The 19,599-nt window shown below is 43.3% G+C and overlaps 1 protein-coding gene across 1 annotated transcript in view; it reads right to left on the bottom strand.

Moving 5' to 3' along the window:
- LOC137325529 (uncharacterized protein C1orf21-like) overlaps positions 1-19,599 on the bottom strand; it is a 190,297-nt gene that overhangs the window by 22,958 nt on the left and 147,740 nt on the right. Inside the window, exon 4 of the mRNA XM_067990733.1 lies at positions 14,905-14,981. Within this exon, the coding sequence (XP_067846834.1) occupies positions 14,905-14,981 (77 nt within the window). The remainder of the gene's footprint in view (positions 1-14,904; positions 14,982-19,599) is intronic.

The following is a 19,599-nucleotide window of genomic DNA, read 5'->3' as shown; positions in this document are numbered from 1 at the left end:
TTTTTTGATCTCTTCTTCTAATGGCATGTCCACCTTGTTAGTCTCCCTGTTAAATATGGAGGCAAAGTATCTATTCAATATTTCTGCCATTTCGCTATCATTACCTGTGAGTTTACCTTGTGCATCCCTTAGTGGTCCTATCCCTATGCTGATTTTTCTTTTGTTATTTATGTGTCTGTAGAATGCTTTACTATTTCTTTTTATATTCCTTGATAATTGAATTTTGTAGTTCCTCTTTGCTTTCCTAATTGTTTTTTTGACTTCTTTCCTAACCTCTTTGCATTCCTTTTTGTCATCCTCTCCTTTGTTGTCTATTTACTTAGTGTAAGCCTTTTCTTTAGTTTCAATTTTACCCTTATATCTTTATTCATCCATGCTGTTTTATTATTGGCTAGTACATTCTTGTATTTTAGTGGAATATATTTCTCCTGAACTGTATTGATCACCATTTTAAATATTTCCCACTGCTGTTCTTTCTCTTTTTCTGTCAACATCTTTTTCCAGTTTACCTTCCCTAGTTCCATTCTCCCACCCTCAAAAGTAGCTTTTTTTTCAATCTCTTACTTTGGTCTTTGGCTTTCTTATGTCTTTCTCAATCATTATTTTAAACCTTATTATGTTATGATTGCTACTGCCTAGATGTTCACCAATGCTTACTTCTCTTATCTGCTCTGGTTCATTTTCCATAACCAGATCCAGCAATGATTCCTCTCTAGTTGGGCTTCTCACATACTGGGTAAGAAAGGCGTCATGTACACACTGTAAAAACTCCATTCCCTTTTCTCCTTTCCCTACCTCTTCTTGCCAGTTTATTTGGGGGTAGTTGAAATTTCCCATGATTATTATTCAACATTTTTTACTCATTTCATAGATTTGTCTATATATTTCATCCTCCACTTCCCTTCCACTGTTAGATGGTTTGTAGAATATACCTATTAATATAATCGATCCCTTCTTATCCTGTCTTAATCCATGTGAATTCTGTTTCTATCTTAACATTACTTATGTCCCTTTCTTCTATTGCCATTATGTTGTCTCTAATTAGTACAGCCACCCTACCCTCCTCTTCTTCCTTCCATATCCTTTCTAAATACATTATATTCTGCAATATTTAACTGCCAGTCCTGTTCTTCATGTAACCATGTTTCAGTTATCCCTACTACATCTGGCTCCTCGCTACAAATTATTGCCTCCAGTTCCCCCATTTTGTTCCAGATGCTATGCACATTGCTGTACAGGCAACTTAATTTGTTAAAAATAAAGTGAGTAGAACAATTAATAAAAACAGTCATTTTGTACTTTTGTTCCATAACTGTATTTGTTCCCTGACCGTTTATGTTACCCTTATTCCTGACGTTGGTCTGACCGTTACTCTCATTTCCTATTTCTTTTTTCTTCAGACTTATGTTATCTTCACCAGATTCCTCCCCCCATCAGTGACATTGGTTGAGGGATAAATATTGGCCAGGGCTCCTGACCTTCTTTGAAATCATGCCTTGGGATCATTTACATCCACCTGAGAGGGCAGACAGGGCCTCGGTTTAACATCTCATCCAAAAGACGGCACCTCCGACAGTGCAGTACTCCTTCAGTACTGCAATGAAGTGTCAGCTTGGATTACGTTATCAGGAGTGGGACTTAAACCCAAAACCTTATGACTCAGAGGGTGACACCTTGGAGAAGGATTGGGCTCTGCTTTAGGTTATGTTTGATATCAAAAAGAACTGATTCCCAATGAAAGATGAACGAAATACAGGGATTTATAAATCATTTCTCTCAGAAACACCTCAAATACAATCTACCACTTGCAGTGCAATGACTGTGAGTCTAGTGAGCTTGATTTTATACTTGCTATTAGTAATAGCAGTGAAACCTATGCACCGGAGTGCAAATCTGCATATGGCATGCTATTAGTTGCTGCCACTTAACAATATTTTTCTATTGCGTCATCATACTTATTGAAAAATGTTATACCAAGAATACAGATGGCCCGGAGCGTCTAACAAACTTGTTGGAGGAGTTTGAAAGAAGTAAACAGCGAGCAAGAGTGAAGTAATTGAGTGGCATATTACATTATTCCAGCCCTACGAGTCTGTTAGCATTGAACACTCTTGAGAACAATGTTGCCTGTCCATAAATCTCAGAATCCATGATAACGCTGGACCAGGGTTCTAATGAGCTTATGGGGAATATGAGGTTTTAAAATGAAACAATGCACTACGTTTTACTGTGACAGGATACTCTTCTATAAAAAGTTTTGCAGAATACAGAGAGAAAGCAACAACAAAAAAAAACAATTTACTGCACAAGGAATCACATGAGCCTGTGAAAAAGCAGTGTACTCGTGTCTGCACAGAACAGGATAGCCTTTTTCTGGCACGTGTTTTGATCAAGTCTGTGCACTTATTTTCTCCACATCCCTTTACACTGGGATAAATCTCTGATCTAGGTCCAGAACCAATTCAGAGAATTTCCATAATTACCTTAACAAGGCAGATGCTATTATTCATCCAAATGTCGCTTCTGCACCGTGAATAAGGTATAAAAAAAATTAATTTGTGGTACTTCTGTATTGCATTTATCACTTTATAACACAGTGACAGTCGTTGAAAAACATTTTTAAAACGTCTCCATTTTCCAGGATGTTGGACAAAACAGGGCTCAGTGTTGGGTCCCTTGCTGTTTGTGGTATATATTAATGATTTGGACTTGAACGTAGGGGGCATGATTGGCAAATTTGCAGACGACACAAAAATTAGCCGTCTAGTTGACAGTGAAGAGGATAGCTGTAGACTCCAAGAAGATATCAATGGGTTGGTGGAGTGGGCGGAAAAGTGGCAAATGGAGTTCAACACAGAGAGGTAATGCACTTAGGGAGGGCAAACAGTAAAAGGGAATACGCAGTAAACGGGAATACATTGAGAGGGGTAGAGGAAGTGAGAGACCTTGGAGTGCATGTGCGCAGGTCCCTGAAGGTGGCAGTACAGGTAGATAAGGTTGTGAAGAAGGCATACGGAATGCTCTCCGTTATTAGCCGAGGTATAGAATACAAAAGCAGGAATGTAATGATGGAACTGTATAAAACACTGGTAAGGCCACAGCTGGAGTATTGTGCGCAGTTCTGGTCACCACATTACAGGAAGGACGTAATTGCTCTGGAGAGAGTGCAGAGAAGATTTACAAGAATGTTGCCAGGGCTTGAAAATTGCAGCTACGAGGAGAGATTGGATAGGCTGGGGTTGTTTTCCTTGGAGCAGAGAAGGCTGAGGGGTGACTTGATTGAGGTGTACAAAATTCTGAGGGGCCCAGATAGAGTAGACAGGAAGTATCTCATCTTAATGGGGAACTTTAACCTTCACAGAGATTGGGAAAAGCAGACTAGCAACTGTCAGAAAGGTAGTGAATTTCTTGAGTGTGTCCGGGATAGTTTTCTACAGCAGTATGTCCTACAGGCAACAAGGGGGCAAGCCATACTAGATTTAGTAATGAGTAATGAACCAGATTTAGGTAACAGCTTGACTGTGCGTGAACATCTATCCAATAGCAATCATAACATGATCGAGTTCAAGGTAGTGTTTAAAAGGGAAAAAAGTGAATCAGCTGCTAAGATTCTAGACTTGGGTAAGGCTGACTTCAATGGGATGAGACAGAGACTGTCCACAGTAAACTGGGCAAATCTGTTAATGGGTAAAACGACAGATGATCAGGGGGAAATGTTTAAAGAAACATTTAACGTGATACAGAATCGGTTTATACCCCTGAGGGGCAAGAACTCTACTTGCCAAAAAAAAACAGCCATGGACACCTAAAGAGGTAAGGGGCAGTATAAGACATAAGGTAAGGGCATACAAAAAGGCAAAAAATGGCACAGATCCTGGCGAATGGGAAAGATACAAAGATACAAAAGGTCATAAAACAGATAGTAAGAGCTACAAAAAGAGTGTATGAAAAGAAACTTGCAAGGGATATCAAAACCAATACAAAGAACTTTTATAGTTACATTAGGAAAAAGAGGGTGGTCAGGAGCTATGTTGGCCCCTTAAAAACTGAAAGTGGGGATATTGTCATTGACAATGGGGAAGTGGTGGACATGGTGAACGATTACTTTGCGTCAGTATTTACAGTAGAAAAAGAGGACAGCATGCCGGAAATCCCAAGAAAACTAATATTGAATCGGGGACAGGGACTCAATAGAATGAATATAAGTAAAGCAACAGTAATGAAGAAAATAATAGCACTAAAGAGTGACAAATCCCCAGGACCAGATGGTTTCCATCCCAGGGTTTTAAAGGAAGTAGGTGAGCACATTGCAGATGCCCTAACTATAATCTTTCAAAGTTATCTAGATTCAGGAACTGTCTCTCTAGATTGGAAAATTGCACATGTCACTCTGCTTTTTAAGAAAGGAGAGGGAGGGAAACCAGGGAATTATAGACCAGTTAGGCTAACATCTGTTGTGGGGAAAATGCTGGAGTCTATAATTAAGGATAGGGTGACTGAACACCTCGAGAATTTTCAGTTAATCAGAGAGAGCCAGCATGGATTTGTGAAAGGTAGGTCGTGCCTGACAAACCTGATTGAATTTTTTGAAAAGGTGACTAAAGTAGTGGACAGGGGAATGTCAATGGATCTTATTTATATGGACTTCAAGAAGGCATTTGATAAGGTCCCACATAAGAGACTGTTAGCTAAGATAGAAGCCCACGGAATCGAGGGAAAAGTACGGACTTGGTTAGGAAGTTGGCTGAGCGAAAGGCGACAGAGAGTAGGTACTCACATTGGCAGGATGTGACTAGTAGAGTCCATACAACACAATTAGTGATGTGAATATTTCCACGCGCGCACACACACACACACACACACACACACACACTAATCCACCCTCTCAGTGACGGAGCCAGTCGGCTTGTATTTAGAATTAACTGAGGCTCCTGGCATGTGGTTCCTTGGTTCATTTAGAAAATTTTGTTTTGAGGCTTGCCCAACGTTAGGCAATAATTCACTGTGTGGCCTGTTTAATAAGTAGCAGCTGAGGAACTGTAATCCAACCTTCTTCCATCAGTATTAATAATACTATCAGTGGCCCGTAGGGAGCTCTGTGTCAACAAGAGCTACCTTTTTTGTCATTTTTAATGACTGTAATTTGCACCTGACAAAAGTCTCATTAACTTGCTGACTATAGGAACAGGTGTATGGGAATACAATACCCTAACTTGCAGGGGAGAATTTTTCTTTTTAGGTGTAAAATTAAAAATGTCACATTTCAACCAATATAATTCATGACATTTATGTCTATATGAATGAGTGCTCACATTGAGCTATTCTCATTTTTAATTATTAGTATACAAATACTAGCAGTAACTAAATAATGATTACGGAGTAGTATCAGCATTGGGGTGGTTCGTAGCACTGTCACCTGAGTCGAGAGGTTTGTAGGTTCTAACCCACTTAAGGACTTGGCCATAAAATCCAGGCAAAAACCTCAGTGCAGCATAAGGGAGTTCTACGTTGTCAGAGGTGCTATCCTTTGGATAACACATTAAACTGGAGCACCATCTGCATATTCCAATCCAACATTACCAACTCCACTAAAAAAAAACATTAGTCATTCATCTCATTGATGTTTGTGGGATTACACTGTGCACAAAATGACACAACATACATTAACAGTCATTCCACTGCAAGTGGTTCATTGTATTTGAAGTCTTTCTGAGAGAAATGATTTATAAATGCCAGTATTTCCCTTTATCCACTAAACCATTCGTATCAATTTGCTCGATGACCTTTAAGTTATGGTTTGCAAGTGTTCCGACTGTCATACCTTCCTGTGCAGTCCAGTATGTGATGAAAAATGTCAACGGGTTGATCTCGCCAGGTCAGAAACAACGATGAGCTCTTGCCTTCTGCAGCAATTACATAGTCTCTGGAGGTGCTCATAAAAACCACCTCTTCAATGGGTTTCAACACCTCTGAGGTGCAACCGTGATGTCTCTTGAGAGTACAGCTCTTACAGTACATAGGAAATAGCAACATAGGAATAGGAGTAGGCCATTCAGCCCCTCGTGCCTGCTCCGCCATTTGATAAGATCATGGCTAATCTGTGATCTAACTCCATATACCCGCCTTTGGCCCATATCCCTTAATACCTTTGGTTGCCAAAAAGCTATCTATCTCAGATTTAAATTTAGCAATTGAGCTTGTATCAATTGCCGTTTGCGGAAGAGAGTTCCAAACTTCTACCACCCTTTGTGTGTAGAAATGCTTTCTAATCTCACTCCTGAAAGGTCTGGCTCTAATTTTTTAGATTGTGCCCCCTACTCCTAGAATTCCCAACCAGCGAAAATAGTTTCTCTCTATCCACCCTATCCGTTCTCCTTAATATCTTATAAACTTCGATCAGATCACCCCTTAACCTTCGAAACTCTAGAGAATACAACCCCAATTTGTGTAATCTCTCCTCGTAACAACCCTTGAAGTCCGGGTATCATTCTAGTAAACCCACACTGCACTCCCTCCAAAGCCAATATGTCCTTCCGAAGGTGCGGTGCCCAGAACTGCTCACAGTACTCCAGGTGCGGTCTAACCAGGTTTTGTATAGCTGCAGCATAACTTCTGCCCCCTTGTACTCTAGTCCTCTAGATATAAAGGCCAGCATTCCATTAGCCTTACTGATTATTTTCTGCACCTGTTCATGACACTTCAATGATCTATGTACCTGAACCCCTAAGTCCCTTTGGACAGCCACTGTTTTTAACTTTTTACCATTTAGAAAGTACCCTGTTCTATCCTTTTTTGATCCAAAGTGGATGACCTCATATTTGTCTACATTGAATTCCATTTGCCACAGTTTTGCCCATTCACCTAATCTATCAATATCGCTTTGTAATTTTATGTTCTCATCTACACTGTTTACAATGCCACCAATCTTTGTGTCATCGGCAAACTTAGATATGAGACTTTCTATGCCTTCATCTAAGTCGTTAATAAATATTGTGAATAATTGAGGCTCCGAGACAGATCCCTGCGGGACTCCACTAGTCACATCCTGCCAATGTGAGTACCTACCCATTATCCCTACTCTCTGTCGCCTTTCGTTCAGCCAACTTCCTAACCAAGTCTGTACTTTTCCCTCGATTCCATGGGCTTCTATCTTAGCTAACAGTCTCTTATGTGGGACCTTATCAAATGCCTTCTGGAAGTCCATATAAATAACATCCACTGACATTCCCCTGTCCACTACTTTAGTCACCTCTTCAAAAAATTCAATCAGATTTGTCAGGCAGTACTCATCAGCCGTGGCTCAGCGGGAGCACTCTCGCCACTGAGCCAAAAGGTTATGGGTCCAAGACCTGCTCCAGAGAAGTGAGCACAAAATCTCAGCTGACATTTCAGTGTAATAGTGAGGGAGTGCTGCATTGTCGGAGGTGCCATCTTTCGGATGAGATGTTAATCAGAGGTCCAGTCTGCCCTCTCAGGTGGACATAAAAGATCCCAGGGCACTATTCGATGAGGAGCAGGGGAGTTCTCTCCGGTGTTTTGGACAATATTTATCCCTCAACCAACATCACTAAAAACAGATGATCTGGTCATTATCACATTATTGTTTGTGGAACCTTGCGTGCAAAGTGACTATACTTCAAAAGTAATTAATTAGCTGTAAAGCGCTTTGGGATGTCCCGAGGTCATGAAAGGCGCTATATAAATATAAGTCTTTCTTTCTTTTTCCAACTGCCTATGCCATGACTGACTTCAGTAAAATTGCTGTAGGTAAAAGGTCATTGCAGTGAATTGCAGTGAAATGCAGAGAGTACAAATTCCAGTTATCCCCCACTGAGATCTGCAATTAAAACGTAACTCAGCTCAAAATGCAGAAAAAGTGTCAAGGAACCTACGCAACTTTACTGTAAGCCAAGTATTTCTGAATTAGCTGAAAATTTAAGAGGTCTAGCGATATTGGTACCACATTTACAGTTTGTTATTGTTTCTCAAGAGGTGTGAAGGGCTAATTTCTGAAAACAACTACTCAGGCTGGCAGCCACTTTGCACTTGAAAAAAAAATGATCGTATGGATTGGTAGGGAGAATCAGGGAATGTCAGTCACTCAGTTTACCAGTAGTTGTTCTTCAACATGAATAATAATTTAAGCGCCCACACCTCTCTACTCCCTCCAAAATTACAATCAGAATATTATAACAATTTTGTTTCACAGCATTTGATTTGTGAATCCTATAAATTCTACAGTTTACCTCCAGAGACTCAATTAAACACAAATCTTGTCCAGTGACATGCTGAATGTCTATCAAAATTATAGTTTCTAAATTTACATTTCTAAATGAATATGGAAAGTAATGGATGCCCAATTCCAAGCTGGATTTTTTTTTAATATAGCCAGGAGTGTTTACTGATGAGAATAATCATGTATTTAGTACTTTTAACACCACTGAATTACATTACATAGAATGTACAGCACAGAAACAGGTCATTCAGCCCAACAGGTCCACATGAGCCATCTTCCACCCCTCTTCATCTCATCCTATCAGCATATCCTTCTATTCCTTTCTCCCTCATGTTTTTCTAGCTTTCTACTATTCATCTCAACTACTCCTTGTGGTAGCTAGTTCCACATTCTCACCACTCTGTGGGTAAAGAAGTTTCTCCTGAATTCCCTATTGGATTTATTAGTGACGATCTTATATTTATGGCCCCTAGTTTTGGTCTCCCCCCACAAGCGGAAACATCTTCTCTACTTCAACCCTGTCAAACTCTTTCATAATCTTAAAGGCTGCTATCAGGTCACCGCTCAGCTTTCGCTTTTATTAGAATTTTGCTGCTCTAGTGGCTTATTGCTAGCTTCACAGCTGGTGTAAAATACTGATACGTGGTTCACTGTGTTCAGTGACAACAACTGTTAAACCTTTCAGAAAAAGTACTGAAGCAGACCAGGACTGATGGTCCACCACAGATTCCCATTTCAACCTGCTGTACAAGTAAGGACGATCTCCAAAGTCAAATCCGGATTGTTTCCTTATTACTGAATTTGAATTCTCTTATGCCAAGAAACGATGTTTGGTTTTCAGAGACTGTTAACTGGAAACTCATTCCTTGCCGCTGGAACTATTATCACCATGTCCACTCGATGGATGAAGACATTTTAGGATTTTGCTCCCCTAGTGGCTCAGTGCATGATGCATGGACCACTGCACCACTGATTGAGACCCAGACGGTCACATGTTCAGTGCCTGGTTTGCGCTGAGTTACCTGATCTCAATCAGCGTGGCAGTGGAAGTGATCCAGTTGGCCTCCGATCCTCTGAACTAGGGAGAGAGGGGTTAAAAAAATGAAAGTTGGCCAGAGTTTCACTGCTGAACGGTACCCTGTGAACTGGAGAACCTTCTGGGAAAATTGCACATGTGTATATTAGCTGAGGTCAAGATCAGGCTCAACTGTGACAATTAAAGAGTTGCCAGCACTCACTGCCCATGATCACATGAAGAATGACCACTTGGGTTAGGTACTCTCTACTCCCTCCAAAATTACAATCAGATTATAATAACAATAATATGTTATAGTACCCACAGAACCACCTCCCCCTCCCCAACTCCCTAGTTAACAGCACCGTGGGAGTACCTGCACCACATGGCATGCAGTGATTCAAGAAGGCGGCTCATTACCACCTTCTCGGGGGCAATGAGAGATGGGCAATAAACGCCGGGCTTGCCAGCAGTGCCGATATTCCGAGAAGGTCCTCCTTAAAACCCACCTCTTTGATCAAGCTTTTGGTCATCCCTCCGAATATTTCCTCCTTTGGCTTGGCGTCCACATTTGTCTGATTAGACCTCTGAAGCCCCTTGGCACATTTTATGTTGCAGGTGCAATATGAATGCAAGTTGCTGTTGCTTCAACAACTCTAGGTAGCACATATACAAAGGGCATGAATTTAGCATGGTGGCGAGAATTCAGCGGGTGGGTAAATAGTCAAGTGGGAAATCCAAAAATAATTTTAGCACGTTGGATTGAGCGATCACAACTCAATTGAAGGCACGTAATTTTACTTCCAGGTTATGCGTCTCCAAGCTGCGCAGCAGGTGTACCGCGCACCTGCATGACATGATGTAAACTGGAGTATTTAAAAGGGTCAATGCAAAAATGGACTTTGAAGGAGAAAGGAAGAAGAAGGGAAATGGAAGGACACAGAGCAAAGGCAGCACGCTTCCCTTGAGGTGCTACTGGCTGCTGTGCAAAGCAGGAGGGAGGTGCTGTACCCAGCTGAGAGGAGGAAAAAACCTATATCTGCCACTAAGAAAGTGTGGCTGGGGGGTGGCAGGAGAGGTGAGCAGCAGGAGCACGGTGTCCAGGTCCTGGGTTCAATGCAGGAAGCGCTTTAATGATGTAACCAGGTCAGGAAAAGTGAGTACATTTGCTGATTCACCCACATCTTGTGAAATGCAACACCGCCCCCCACCTCACTCTGTCTTGTCAAGCCTACTCCATCATATCACTTCTCACACCCACTTAAGTTTCAGCATCAACAAACCTTCACTTTCTATGTACTGCCTCACCTCCCCATTGATGCACCCACCCCAATCCTGATGCAATGTGATGCATCTGTCTGATAGTCACCCTCTGATGCATCTGTTTCATTGTCAGCCTCACCCAAAGCAGTGCATCAATCAGGTGAAGACGTCACCTTCAGTCTGTTATTTTTCCCCTTGTAGGAGAATAGAGCGCAAAATGAAAGGGAGAGTAGTAGAACTGGAGGTGGACCACCACAAATAGTCCAGTTGATAGATGCAGAGGTGGAGGTGATGGACATCAGTCGCACCGTAGCATGCTTATCCATCGGAAATGGAGAGACTGGCAATCAGCAGATGGCTGGCGACAGAACTTTATAACATTCTTCACACACATGATGAACTGATTTTGTCACCTGTTCCAAACCTCAGTACGGTCACTGGAAAGGTGGTCACTTTTCCGATGAATAATTAATATTGGTTTCTGATGTCTTCAAGGGCTTTCACAGATTCAACAACATTCAGCTGCAATGGAACAAGGTGATTCCTCAGAGGAGCTCATTCCTCCTGAGGAGGGTGCACCATCACATGACATATAGCAATGCACCAGTGCAGATACTGGCACAGCGGTGGGTCCTGTTAGCCAGATAGTTGAGTTGTCACCTGGTGATTCACAAGTGTGCACGAGCAGACAATGGTGGCAGAGGCAGCTGTGGAGAGTCTGCATCGGCAGAAGGGGGACACTCCTCTCCAAGCTCTGCTCAGTTGGACACAGATGCTAAACCCCGAGGGCCATCGTTGAGAATGAGAATGATAGGGTTATAGCTGCACCTTTGCGAGGTACTGGAAAACGTGCCACGCACACTCCCCGCAATAGCGGAGAGAATTGAGGAATCCACCTCCAACATTAGTGGATTGGTGGTGCAGGTAAATGTGGGAATGTCTGCAATGGAGAGAATGCTGTCCTCCACTGAGCTTCAAGCAAGGCTCTCGAATGAGTCCATGTAGGCCATGATAACGGCCCTGCAGAAAGTTATGCCAACATGTCTGCCGCCTTAAACAGGCAGATACTTTAGCCGTGGCCTTACAATGCGGCACATCTACTCACCAATCTGCTAGCCAGCAGAGTGGTAGGAGTGATGCTGCACTGGACCAGGAGAGCGATGATGGCAAAAGGGGGCATGGAAGTGGGGACTCCACTCAAAGCACTCCCACGTTTCACCCGTTGCCCCCCCCCCCGGCTCAACCACTACCTGCAATGCTGCCACCTCTCCTGATGGCAGAGTCTGCTCCTGCACAGGTGCAAGTGGAGCAGTCTTTGACGGGGCCCTCACAGGCTCCAAAACCCAGAGGTCGTCGGCTGAGAGCATCTCAGCAGTTAGGGCAGGGATTTGAGCAACCCGCCACTACCTCTGCTGAAGCCACAGGGGATGCACCACGTAGAAGCGGAAGGAAGAGAAAGGCTAAACAACTGTATTTCATCAAGGGTATGCACAAGGGTGTTTGACGAACTGTCATGTTGTTAATTTATATATTTTTTTGTTTATGTCACGTTAAATTTAATAATTCTCACACCAGTGCCATATCTTGATCATTATTAAGTCCCTTTTGTGAATTTGCCCTTTCATGTGCTTCATTATGAATGTCAAGACATGATGCCACCCATTGAGTGCATGTGCAATGGATGTATGCATGGTTGAAAGACTGTTTTGTGAAAACAGGGGGGGGGGGGGGGGGGGGCGGGGCGGGGAGTTGGTGATGGTTGTTCCAGGCAGCCGTAGTATTTCAAAGTCTTCAATTTGCAGATTTAATTATGAGAATCTGTTAGAGACGAGGGAATCCTTGGCAATACGGGAAGCAATGTGCGTCACTGCTCTGGCGATGGGTTCCCCATCTTCATTTTTCTCCTTACCCTCTTCTTCAATGTTGTCGGCAGATGAGGATGCTTCATGAACGCCTTCCACCTCCTCCACCTGTAACCCTCTCCACTGTGCTATGTTGTGCAGGACGGAGCACACGACGATCATTTTGCACACCCTCACTGGCGAGTACTGAAGGGTTCCCCAGATCTTTCCAGGCACCTGAAGCGAATCTTCAACATTCCTATGGCTTGCTCAATGATAGACATGCTGGAGATGTGACTGTCGCTACTGTGCCTCGTTGGTGGGGTTTCTCACAGGTGTCATGAGCTACATCTGCAGGGGGTATCCCTTGTCTCCAAGGAGCCAGCCCTTAAATCTGTCTTCTGTATGGAAGAGATTTGGGATACTGGACTCATGAACAAATCATGGCAGCTGCCAGGGAATCTGGCATTTGCCTGCAGAAACCTCCTCCGATGGTCGCGCACAAGCTGTGCATTGATGGAGTGATATTCCTTTCAGTTGATGAACAGTCTTGGCTCACGTGCAGATCCTCGGATTGCTACTTGTGTGCACTTGATTGCGCCCTGCACCCGTGTGAAGCCAGCCAGAGAGTGGAAACCCACTGCCCTCTCAGTCTGGCTGATATCGTCGCGGAGGAACTGGACGTAGTGGGATGCCCTGGCAAACAAGCCATCTGTGAACTGTCGAATACACTTATGTGCAGACGACTGAGAGACCCTGGAGATGTCACCGGTGGCACCTTGGAAGGATCAGGAGGCAAAGAAATTGAGGGCAGTGGTGACTTTAACTGCAACGGGCAATGCGTGGCCACCGGGCCCAGCCGGGAACAGCTCTTCATGAAGGAGGCTGCAGATGTCTGCAACCACCTGGTGACTCAATTTCAGCCTGCGTAGGCACTGCTCCTCAGAGAGGTCCAGGAAGCTCAGCCTCTGCCTGTAGACCCTCTCACGTGGGTCGTGCCTCCTGCGACCTCGGCCCCTTCATTGGTCTCCTCTCTGCTCTTCTCCAGGTCCTTGTGGTGCACCTCTGTCTTGTGCACTTGCAGCTCCCAGAAGTGCACGCGGTGCCTGCCGCGGATGGTGATGTGCCTCCTCCTCAGATGTACTGTGGAATAAATCCATTGTGCCCCCCCATCCTGATCTTATCAGTTTGTGGGGCTCCAAAATGTACATAAATTTACCTAAACACAAGAATTCTCAGTCTCAACAAAGAAATCTCAGTCTAAACACGAAGAACTCCCAGCCAAACGTTTGTCTGAGAGAACTGAGTGCCCAGCGGCAATACCTCACCTTTTATTGAGATGTGTCAATCACTGGTTTAAAAGGGCCAAATGAGCTTCGGCTGAAACTTGCCTCTGTTTCTATGGCACGTTTCAGAAGCCACGGGAGACACGTTCAGGAGAAGTTAAATTCATTTTCTGTTGCAGAATCCACAAAAAATTAATTAGCTAAAGTGTTTTATCTACCTGAATTGGCCCTTTAAATATCGGCCCGCTGGCTTTAAGTGGGGGCGGGACTTCTGGATGTCTGCTGCGCGCGCATCTTAACGCGCCTGGGCTAAACCTGGAAGTGGGCGCGTTGGAGCTGGGCGGCGGTCCCGCTCCAAAAAGCTGGTACTTTAACCTCCCACCCGCCCCCAACGCACCTATTCTTGGGGGTTAAAATTAATGTTCACGCTGACCATGCACCACTTCATATGGAAGTATTTTAACGTAGTGACGACACAAAACAAAACCATAATGGTCATTAGAGAGACTTCTGCGTGTTCAATTTTTAAATATATTTTTTGTGTAATACCTAAAGAAAGCATACTGGGAGTTCTCATGATGGCAAGACTATATAAAAAGCATCAATTATGTATTTACATACACTATTTCTACCCGAGTGTTCATCGCTGACAGCATGCTAACTCTGTAGATGATGATTAGCAACAATATCTATATTTTAAAACCATGCAAAAACTGAAATATTCAATTATGAAATAACGTGGGTGCAATTGATGAAAAGCTATCTTTTAAGGAAACGCACAATGACTGTGTTTGCAGCTTTCGAACGTCAATACTTAAATAAACAAACATTTAAAATACAAAAGCATAAGAAGCATATTGGCTCAGGTCACATAATTTAATTAGAACGAGCCGTTCTCATTATTGAATCGAACAAAATTGGACATTTCTTTTTCAAATTACTTTCAATACTCTTCCTGGTTTACTTATATGCTGTCAAGAGCTTGAGGACACTGGGTTTTTTTTCCCAGGTTACTGACGTGAAATAAAATGACATTTTCAAGTAAAGTTGATGCTAAATGGAAGGCATTAAACATCTTGAATTGAATGGCCGCTTGGAGAACAAAAACAAGATTATAACACTTTTTCCTATATAAAATAATTAATTTCCAATTTCAAAATTTTGGCATAGCAATACAAGCACATAATCCTCTTAGCATTAGATGGTTTATGAGCTTAGAAACAGCAACGCTCTTAAAACTCATTAAAAAAATTTGCGACTTACTTTGCTCTAGGTGTGTGTGTTAGTATCGGTGCCTCCTTGCTGAGCTTAGCTTTAGCATTTGGCAATGCACTCCTGTCCTGGAAACACAAAACGCACGACACAAAAGAATCAGTACGCAACATTTTAAACAGGTTATTTGTTTTTTTTTTAAGAGTTTGGGGTAATGGAAATTTTTCAACCTTTGATGTTTGTCTCTGTAAAATGTTAGAATTTCTTATTTTCCATTTTCTACCTCCTTCTTTACAAGTCCTGTGAATTGACATTATCAGCAAAATACGAGTTCCAAACAATTATGATTATGAAAAACGCATTCAAAAATCACAAAGCAAGAAAAAAGATGAGCTTTCTGCCCAAATCACTGCAAATGAGTAAAAGATTGAGTGTGAGCACAGTGGATCCCCCTGAATTACAGAGCAACGGCAGCCACGTTTAGTGCAGATAGCCACACAGGGCAGATTACCCTCTATTACTAGGTACCCTACTATTTGACACTGCAATGTAAGCAATCAACATGAATGCTCAATACTGTAAAGTCTGATCATTTAGATAATTCACCCAAATATGAAAATTATATGTTCATAACAAATGCTAAGTTTGCAATCAGGCAAGGTGCAGCATCACAGACACAGCTATGCTAATAAGCAGGTCACCTGATTGAGTACAAGACCATTAAATAGCATCTCTCAATTTAACCACTGAGCTCATCAACACAATTAAGCATTTTAAGATGGCACCCAAAAATGTTTGTAAATCACTTCCCGCCAACTTATTACATGGCTCATTATCAACTTGTTTTTTTTAAACTCCTACCGTGTTATTGGCTGGATCCAACTACTCCTGGACAAACAGCAAAAAGGGACCGACTAGCACAGTGGTTCAACACATTGACCTTTCACCTCTGACTCCTGGGTTTAAATGCAACCCAAACTCAGGGGGGAGGCTTCCTCTCTGACAGCTGCAAAAGTCCTAACTAAAATGATATTGGGCAGCCTTGACTCAGCTCCTAGTGGATGTGATGTGATGTGATGTGATGTGATGTGATGTGATGTGATGTCTCTCAGCTTGAAAACTATGAGAGGTACATCTTTTCATAACTTGAAAACGCATTGCAGTATAACCAATTCTATCGAACACAGCTCAAAATACGGCTTTGCTTCAGTGGTTGGTCACGAAAATAACAAGTAAATAATTCTGGCAAGCTAATAACGTTTCAATTTGATGCCCCAACAATTTCAATCAGATGCTGCTGGTGATCATGTAGCTCTTCTTTTTTAACAAAAAACCGTAGACATCTTAAAAGATACAGAGTTACTGTGCTGAACGTTGGTGAGGGCAGGATTGTTTATTTTTAATGTACTTGTTAGGTTAGTAATGTTAGGCTAGAAATTCCCGTCAAGCCACAATGGTGGCAGGTCCTCAGCGGGACAAGACTTCCAGCTGCCAGTCCTGACACGTCCCCACCCGCACCCGCAACCTAAATCCGAGGGTTTCCATAAACAGAGTGTGTGTGGGGGGAGGGAAATGTGGGGGTGGCACCTGACTCCAAGGATGGCAGCTATGGCAAGGATACCTAAAATACACACTCAAAAAATTCAATCTTGCCGCTTTTGCAACAGTGATAGGTCGTCCTTGGTAACCGGCGTTTCACGCACTCGTGGGTTTAACTTCCGCCAGGATCTGATCCTCACCTGCATGATGCAGGCATACGTAGCACTGGGGCCTACTGTGGCAGAACTGGAAAGAAAAAAGACTTGCAGTTACATAGCGCCTTTCATGACCAAAGCGCTTTACAGCCAATGAAGTACTTATTTTTTTGAAGTGTAGTCACTGTTGTAATGTAGGAAACGCAGCAGCCATTTTTGCGCACAGCAAGATCCCACAAACAGCAATGTGATAATGACCAGATCATCTGTTTTCGTGATGTTGGTGGAGGGATAAATATTGGCCAGGACACTGTGGGATCATTTATGCCCACCTGAGAGGGCAGACGGGGCTGCGGTTTAACATCTCATCTGAAAGAGGGACAGTGCAGCACTCCCTCAGTACTGCACTGGAGTGTCAGCCTGGATTATGTGCTCAAGTCTCTGGAGTGGGACTTGAACCCACAACCTTCTGACTCAGAGGCGAGAGGGCTACCGACTGAGCCACAGCTCACACAACTGGTGGGAATTCCAGCAGATGAGGGCATCCCTGGGTGGGCAGGTGTGGGGGGGGGGGGGGAGGGAACTGGTACGACAGAGGCCGGGGGGTGGGGGGGGAAGAATGGTGAGGGTGGGGGGGGGGGGGGAAGAAGAATGGTGTGAGGGGGGGAATGGTGTGAGGGGGGGGAATGGTGTGAGGGGGGGTGGAGAATGGTGTGAGGGTGGGGTGGAGAATGGTGTGAGGGTGGGGTGGAGAATGGTGGAAGCCAATTCAAAAAAAAGCATCTGCCCCACTTCCAGTGGAATTTGACAGCACACACTAGAAAAGGGATGGAGACCTGATGGAACTGGGTCCCGCCTCAAATCCTGGCCAGGAGGCCGCCATTTCACCGTGATTGCGCCTGTCCCAGGCCCAGGAATTTCAGGCCTGTTATTTATAACTGTGCACAGTCACCTGAGCAAAGAATAACTATGTAAGTTGGAAAAAAATTTAAAGAAAGACTTGCATTTATATAGCACCTTTCACAACTTCAAAACGTTCCAAACTATGACCAGAAAATCTGTTTTAAATGTTGGTTAAGAAACTAGTTAAGCAATTGGGTCAGTTTTGTGGTCCTCCCTGGTCCATAAAGTGGGAGCTGAGGAATTTAATTGCTCAGTTTTGACCTGGTTATTCATTACTTGTTGCTACTTTTGATTAGTTAACATTCAGTCAGGCATTTTATGGGTAACAACAGAGAACTTATTATTTGAGCGAATCAGGATTTTTCTGGCCTGGCTTTCACGTGTGACACCATTGAAAGTTGCGACAAGATGGATACGTGCTGGATACAATACTTTTTCACGATCTCAGGATGTCCAAAAGTGCTTTTCAGCCAATGAAGTACTTTTGACGTGTAGTCACAGTTGTACTGTAGGAAACATGGCAGCCAATTTGTGCACAGCAAGGTCACACAAACAGCAATGTGATAATGACCAGATCATCAATTTTAGTGATGTTGGTTGAGGGATAAATATTGACCAGGACACTGAGTAGAACTCCCCTACTCTTCTTTGAAAGAGTGCCATGGGATCATTTACTTCCACCAGAGAGGGCAGATGGGGCCGCCGTTTAACATCTCATCTGAAAGATGGCACCTCCCTCAGTACTGCATTAGAGTGTCAGCCTAGATTATGTGCTCAAGTCCCTGGAGTGGGACTTAATCCCACGACCTACTGACAGAGAAGAGAGTGCTCCCCACTGAGCCATGGCTGACACCACATAGACATTCCCTTCTCTTCTCACAAAGGCTCAGATTCTAGCTGAGGTTGAGCCTCCGCAGGCACCAACCACCCTCCACTTACATTGTCCAAGTGGCCACTCTTTATGTTGGAAGCCTGGACTGTGGGTGTCAGCAACCTAGTCAACCATGGAGGGCACTGGAGTCGAGCCTGATTCAACGTCCACAGGTAATGCACAGAGGAGTCCTTCCACATCTAACAGCAATTCATGCCCAAGCTGAATTTTCTTCTTCCTAGACCAAAGTACTCGAGGGCCAATGGTACTGCCCTTTCTGCTGCCCGTGCTGCAATCAGCTAACTCAGCACAGGCCAGGGATCAAACCCAGGCAGAACCTTCGAGGCTGTAATGATTCATTTCAATTCTACTTAAAGCTGCAATGCCCCATAACTCACACAGTAAAGGCTGCTACTAAATAAATCTGCCTATTCCCCATCCCCTACAGGAAAAGAAGCATTTCAACATTGAAGGTATTTTATAGCAAGGATTCAAAATCAGGAAGCAGCTGTTTGATATTATGTTGATTACCTCTTGTTCCCTATAATCAAAGATGAACACAAGGGCGAAGAACAGATGCCAGCACCACAGGTACACGAACTGCACACTGACAGTAGCAGCAATGTAGTGAAGGGGGAGGATGCATTTTTAATTTAAAGCACACCCAGAAAGTTTGCAAAAGAGATTAGAGAATGTCCCCATCCTGAGCGTTTAGAGTTCAAACTGTGGTATAACGGAAATCCATCACATTGGTCTTCCATTTTAATGGTACATATCTCTTAGTGGATTCTGTTGAACTGAACCCGGATTAGCTTTCCTCCTACTCCTGACCAATAATTTTCCTTTGTCTTACGTTCCAGCACCAGGAATGCTGCTTGATCCAACTTCCTTACATTATGAAGAGAACTGATAGCGTAGATGTTGACCATTATTTGTGCTGATCTAGGGTGTATACTTATGAGCCGCAGTAAGCTTATAACTGTATACCCAAACCACCTCGCAGCATTAATGGCGACTTGGGTGAAGCATTCACAAAGGAAACTGATGGGTTCCTGAGTCAGCAGGGACCCAAGTATGGCAGTCTTAAACGAGGAACCAGACAGCAGATCAACTTGGACAGGCTGGAGGGCTTCTTCTCATTCAGACTTTCTGATGCTCTCATGGAGCAGGATTATTCCCTGTGTTAATTCTTTGGGCTGGTAGCAGCTGAATTCCATTGGAAGTCAAGTCCTGGCAAAACTCTAATGTTGGTACTTGGAAAAACTTTTTTTTCTATAA

Source organism: Heptranchias perlo, chromosome 9 (assembly GCF_035084215.1).
Source record: "Heptranchias perlo isolate sHepPer1 chromosome 9, sHepPer1.hap1, whole genome shotgun sequence".
Lineage (NCBI taxonomy): Eukaryota > Metazoa > Chordata > Chondrichthyes > Hexanchiformes > Hexanchidae > Heptranchias > Heptranchias perlo.
The sequence above is the reverse complement of the archived record's forward strand: the minus strand, read 5'-3'. Positions and strand labels throughout refer to the sequence as shown.